General features: G+C 38.1%; 1 protein-coding gene across 1 annotated transcript; it reads right to left on the reverse strand.

The window, feature by feature from the left end:
• Positions 1–2721: 2721 nt before the first annotated feature.
• Positions 2722–3926, reverse strand: LOC131671921 (UDP-glucosyltransferase 2-like). The gene is made up of 4 exons (XM_058948728.1): positions 3687–3926; positions 3394–3625; positions 3089–3314; positions 2722–3013 (listed from the first exon to the last, which is right to left on the reverse strand). Exons 1-4 carry the CDS (start codon positions 3924–3926, stop codon positions 2722–2724), a joined length of 990 nt encoding a protein of 329 aa, XP_058804711.1.
• Between the last annotated feature and the right edge of the window lie 3163 nt (positions 3927–7089).

The raw sequence follows: 7089 nt of genomic DNA on the forward strand, positions 1-7089 counted from the left end.
GCGTTCTCACTGATAACTCCATCAAAAATCAATAGCACAACCAGAATGTAAAAGTATAACAAGTGCCGTTACACACGATATGATAGGGCGAAGCTAAACTAATTATTTTCTAAACAGCATAAGCTCAATTTGGAGCGTGGTAATTTTAATCGCACAAGCTCTCTCTGCCATAGTATGCGAGAGAGCGAGAGTACAACATGTACATCAAGCTTACGAGAGAGAGAGAGAGAGAGAGAGAGAGAGAGAGAGTGTGTGTATGTGTGTGTGTGTGTGTGTGTACGAGAGAGAGCCGCAAGGTCCGTAATCATCCGTAGATGAAAGAGCTGTCGGAATGTCGAGACGAGCGAAAGGCAACACACAAGCGACTGGCATACGCGAGCGTGATGGTTTGCTTTGCTCTCGCTGGCGTCTTTTAGCATATCGAAAGCCCCTGCAGCGTGAGAGTGAGAGCCGGCGTCCCTTTAAATTAACCGATCAATCGCGGCCCCGGTATTTCGACATCAAACCACGCATCGCTTGCTTTGTTATAACTAATTATCAGTCTTGTGTGTGCGGGGGTATACGCGAAAGGGTGAGAGACTGACTGACTGCGGATACCTATGTACAGCATCAACGCACCGAAGAAAGAGCTCGTTGACAGCTCGCTGATGGCAATACCTTTGTAGTTGCGCTTGCCTTTGCTACAGGTGGCTGTGTGTGTCTATGTGTGCACTTCGAGGCAAATTTCGCGAGCTTCAAAGACATTTTTGATGACTCTGACATAACTTTATCTTTGTAATTTACCCCTCGCTTTTGTTTCATGCACTTTTATTTTATTAAGTTTTTAGATTTTTTAAATAAAATTTTTACCTGTTCGACGTTTCTTGCGGTGATCACTAATAGGCATAACCGAACGAATATACATACAATGAATAGAACTTTTTAAATCTTATTGCATTCATGAGTAAACTTTTTTACACACATAACATTTTCTTTTAATTCACATAATTGCTTATTTTATAACAGATTTGTTTTCACCAAATTAATTTTTGTCATAGAATTAGAATGCTAAATTGATTAAAATAGAAATTGGCTGTCAGCAAGCAAGAACCATATCTATATATCCAGCCCCATGAGCAGTTAATTGATCATAAGGCTAATTCACCTACACGGTGTTCGACGGATCTAAAGACATTGCCTCATTACTCAAGCGATAGTTTATAATTATTCGCCTCACCACAGCATAGTAGCAGCCAAAAAGGTTGGCATACCTACAGCACAGGCTAATAATGGCCGGTTTCAACGTTGGCTTACACGCGGTTAACGGAACGTTGAGAAGCGAAAGCCAAGAGAGAGAAGAAGAGAGAGGAGAACGAACGAGAGAGAGAGGTCTAATCCCTTCCTCTGTGCTACGAGAACGGAGGCGACAGCACAGAGGAAGCCGCTCTCGAGGTGCGAAGGTGCGGCGCCGTTTAACTGAGCGCCGCTGAGCTGAGGTACGGCGCTTCAAACAGAATCGTCAAAGCTGCTTCATCGAGTTCACGCTGCCTACCTCTCCGCGTTTAATCCTGGAGTCAAACCTTTGTACGCGGTGGTCGACGTCTTCGGTTTGCGCCGTGACGCGGAGTGGCTCGCTGCCTTGTGCACCCCCCAAGGTGACATGTTTGACGACTTACGAAAATGGGAATTTTCGTTTTTGCTTGATTCATCTTGATTGCTTTTACGGCACAACGATTCCGATGTCAAAGATGCATAAATATGATTTTTTTCCCCGCTATAACTCCGAAAAATCACGTTGCGACTTGACACCTGCTCCAGCGAAGAATCACAATTAGTATGAGACTGAGCAATATCGCACGATTTTAATGGTCTAAAGTGTCGACTGTCGCGCGAACACGTACAGATATCCGCCTCGAGCTTGTCGAAAAAGAAGATATCAAAGCGATCTGGAGTGACCGAGCGCACTTGGGCAAAAGCAATAACGAGAGTACAAATCGCTGCAGCCGCAGACAAACCCCAAGCAAAAGCTCGAGTGGCGCACGTGCTCTCACATACGCGCAGACACTGGCAGACAGAGAGAGAGAGAGAGAGAGAGAGAGAGAGAGAGAGTAGCGCCGATACCGCGTGCGCGCGCGCGCGTATATACATGTTTATTATTTAATAAAAATGTTATTGCGCCGAGAGACGGTCGGCTGGACAATAACGCGACGAAGCCTACGATTGCTGTGTCTCCTTCTCTTTCTTTTGCTCCGTGACAAAGAGAAAAGAACACACGCCAGTGGCAGAGTAGGAAAGCGCGCGCGCGGTCACACACAAGACAAACGGACTTGCACATATTGAGGGTCCACCTTGCACTTATAGCTTTTCTCTGCTCCTTCAATTTCACTTCTTTGCTTCTTTTCTCGAGTGCAAACGCGGAGTGATAAATATTGCGACTTGTGTCGATGATCAAAATTGAAAATTAAACGTGGACTTTGCAACGAAGTGATAATACTAACGAAAATATTTACTTTATTGGAGTCATTGCATTTAGTTAAATAAGTGCATGGGAAATGTCTTTTTAAAAAAGTAGTACAGATAAAATATAGTCAGACAAAGAGTATCAGCGGACTCCTGTTTATTTGACGTTATTTTTGATTATTTATTTTACTATTATAGCTTAATATTATATATTTAATTATAATCAGAGTCGAATTATAAATTATTATTAATTATAAAATATGTACAATAATTCGTTTTAGTTTAATCAACCTTTTTACTCGACGTTATTTTATTCGATGAACTAAGTAACTGTATAAGTAATTTGAACGTATATCCAATAATTAAAATCAAGAAGAAAGCGACAAGTAGAGTGCATAAAAATAGAAGACAATAAACATCGATCAACTCGAATTGCCACCATTCGAGATCCAAAGCAGGTGATCTCAAAACATTTTTACCATGACGAATAACATATTCAACCCAATAATTTACAGCTTCCCGAGGTGATTGAGGTCGATCCCAATACAAATGTGAAAACTTCTTCATTGAATTTCTAAAATACGAAAGTATAAATATAAATTCTTTATTACCGTGCCTTTGGAAAATACCAATCAAGACTAATACTTACTTGTATTGTGAATTTGATAAAATTTCTTGAAAAGCATCGTCATAATCTTTCGACTGCGCAGTCTTAATGTCAATTTTGACACCCATATTTTTTGAAACAAAGATATCACAATTAAAATTTTGATCAGCGAAGATCGGGATACATATGACAGGTACTGCATAGTGTATGGTCTCTTGCGAACTCAATCCACCTCCATGAGTTACGAAGGCTTTGATATTTGAATGTTCTGGAATATAAAACCAAATAAGATATAATATTTTTAAACCTTCAAAAATATAAAAATTAATAAGTTAAGTTACACACACCTAGTAATTTTTGTTGAGGTAGCCAGTCGTATACGAATACGTTATCGCATAGATTTTTTCGGAGAAAGTCTATACTTGAGAGCTTCATGATAACTCTGATAGGTGTTATTTTACAAAATGTAGTAAATAATTGATTTAAAAATTTCATCGGCAAGGTTTCTACTAGTGTCAAAGTACCAAATGAAACGTAAATGAAACCGCTGGTACTCTCGTCAAGAATTTTCCTCAAACTCTGCAAAACATGAAATGTAAATTATAAAATCGGTAAGTTTCAACTAAACGTATTTATTTACCAAATTAAGTTCTGAAGAATCATTTTTTATATTTATACCACCAATTTCAATAATAGCTGGAGTTTTTGGTTTTATGCCATGAAAAGAATAGTGAGAGTTGGTTAATAAAAGAGCAATGCTTTTATCTACTTCTGAAATACGTGTCTTATCAAATCCTAAGTATTTTTTCAAATAATATTGTTGGCTGCCATAGTAAAATCTTTCCGTTTGTAATTCACTGTGTGTTTCTACAACATTCATAACTCTTTCCCATAATGTGTAATTTTTCTTATAATAATTTGTATGACCAGACGCTATAGCTAAACTCAAAGGATTTCCCATAAGTTGTTGGACTGATGCATATACTATAGTAGTCGCAATTCCGATTACTGGAATATTCAACATAAGACCGATAGCAGTAAGACACTGAATGCCCATGGCCACCTGTTTTATTTATTATGAATAAGATCAAATTGGCAAGTTCACATCATTCTAAAAGAAATATCACTTACATGGATGATGAGCGCATCATAAGGTGGATTTGTCGGTGGGTTTTTCATCAGCTCGGTAATCGTTGGATGACCTAGCATATCACATATCCGTGTTTCATATTCCTTTAGCCAATTTTGTTCATCATTTAAAGAAATTGCTGTGTCGAATTTCAGACGAGCATGCGACTGAACTATCGGAAATTCTAACTCCGTATAGTTTGGAAATTGTTCTTTTAATTTAAAGTGGCTTATCACATCAACTTGATGACCTTGTTGAGCAAGAGATTGAGCAACTGGCGCTAGCACATGAAAATGACTGCGTCCAGGAAAAGGAAAAATTGCGAGAATGCGATAGCTGTTGCTTACAGATACTCCACTTAAAATTATTATAAAAATCAAGTATTGAAAAACCATGATGATATTATTTTTTTTATTTATGAAACACTTCATTATTTATTAAAATAATCCGTACAAAATTTTGATAAATAACTCTATAGTATATTTCTCTATGATTGTATAAAAAAGAGGATATGTATAGGCTAACTTAAGTCTTGTAAAATGATTTGCAATTACGAGCACTGAACGTATTTATATCAGTTTATCTGTTATCTCATCCAGTTACTGTATCAAAAGTCGATATATTTACATATTTAATGAAATTACAATGATATCGATAATTAAAAAAGTGGTATCTTGGAATAACATTTCTGATTAACTAAAAGATTGTTTTCCAGTAAGGTTTTTGCTTAAGATCTTATTGTTTATGCATTCGTAAGAATTGGTATATGTTTACCGATTTGTTACCAAACTATCAAATCCTAATTATAAGTTCTACATATTCATCACATAGCTAAATCACATAGCTAAATTCAAAGGGTTCGCAATTAATGCAAGTGTTAATTGGCACCTAAAGTACGGCAGTTACGACTGTACTCGTAGGTATTTTATTTTCCAAATATATGCAAATATCAACAAAATAGTGAGAAGCAGTCATCATCTATAAGCCATTATTTTTAAATGAATACATGTACAGAATTATTCAAGTTTATATTTAGGATTAACCATAAATCTCACTTACAAGCGAAGCAAAATAACATCGTAAACTGTAGACATGACAATGCACATTCTCAATCAAAATGTAAATTCATCCATGTCCTAAAAAATTGCACATTCATGATTCATCTTGAGAAAAATAATCTAAACAGATTCATAACTGTGCGATCCGTAGCTATTCTCGGATTCTGTCGTAGGAAAGTCTATCCAATATTTGTTCAGAAACAGCTCTTTCAAATTTAAAATTTCTCATCACATCGACTTGTTGATCCTTGTCTGTGATTTTTAGAAATCCGAAAGCAGACAATTATTTCATCCAATGAATGAAAAAATTGCGAAAATCCGATAGCTGTTGCATGATGACACCTACTTCGAGCGAATACCTACTACTATAAACGGTCTATGGCATTTGGCTGCAGAAAAATTCAAAAGACGTTCTACGAGAAAGTTTATCAAACAAAGAAATCATTAAATCAAGTTAGTTGAGTAAAATACGATTATTATCTAGTAAAATTATTAAAGGTAAAATGTATCCGCTAATATTTGTTATGTGGCATACAATTATCCGGCGATCATCAGAGATAAGACCGATCGACCTTGGATTGCGATAAAAAAAAATCGTTCTTGTCTGCAACGGACTTCTAAAAAAAGAATAACAGATATCAACAAATTGCCCTAATCGACCGATGACTCCAAATGTCGCTGGAAAATTTCATTGGAATTCCAAAATCAGCGCGCAGTGGTCAACGCGGAAAAAAGGCATCGCGTCGCTTGGGCTGGGCTCACAGCGACGGCGAGGGTTGTTGGCGTTACGGATGATTTAAGCCCGAGCCGATAACGAGCGGGATAAATCAGCCTGCAGTGCGGGAGATGTGTCGCGCGAGACTGCGGCGCTCGCATGCGTGCGAGAGAGAGAGAGAGAGAGAGAGAGAAAGCTCGAAATCAATAATAATGGGCAGGAGCCATTAGTAAAATTAATAAATTATGCCTCACATTATGTGCGCATTGTGAGTCTCGCGCGCGCTCTCTCGTAATTCGCCGTAAATCATATTAGTGAATAATCCGCATCACCCATAACGCAACCTCGCGCGTTTTGTTCGCGGCAGCGAGCGCGTAAAAGGCTGCGTGTTGTTATGGTTGCGCGTGTACAGGCTGCAGAAAGAGAGAGAGAGTGGGGGAAAGACATGTGATTCCGAGGGAACATCTTTATTTCCGCACGCACCGCGCTCCGGCTCTGCTCTTTAGGCATCGAGTTAAAATTAATTTATATCGGCCCTGGGATTTATCGCCTCCAATGTGCTCTCTCCCGAAAAGTCATCTCTGTGTAAACAAAGCCACGAGCTTGCCGCTTGCCCAAGCTTTACAGTGTGTTCGTATATATGTGTATATATATGTACACACACACACACACACACACACACATATATATGGGCGATTGCGTATACAACCTATTGACTTTGCACGTGTAAGCGCGCGTGCACACGCGTGAATCTGGTAATGAGAATTTAGAATTTCATGCTGCTGCGTGTGTGAATTGCTGCTGCTTTAATGTATTTTACGCCAGGACGCGGTGATTTATTTGCTAATTAAATATTGACGATGATACTAGTTTTCAATGGGATCTTTCGTTTCTGCGGATATGTTTCATGTAAAAATTGATGATAAACTGAAGAAAATTGAAATAACCTTGAATTTAAGTTTAACGTTATTGTTAATAAAATGACCGATGCATTAACGCTATGATAACACCACGATTTTGTGACTCAGTGTCGTCCTTAATAAAATTCGCATCCAATTCTGAATTGTATATTTATAATTGTTTAGCTATCCATTACTAAAATGGCCGATTCCTTTGTACATAATAGATCCGGATAACAGAT

The sequence above is a fragment of the Phymastichus coffea genome, unplaced genomic scaffold (assembly GCF_024137745.1).
Source record: "Phymastichus coffea isolate CEN01 unplaced genomic scaffold, Cenicafe_Pcof_1.1 PCOF00138, whole genome shotgun sequence".
NCBI lineage: Eukaryota > Metazoa > Arthropoda > Insecta > Hymenoptera > Eulophidae > Phymastichus > Phymastichus coffea.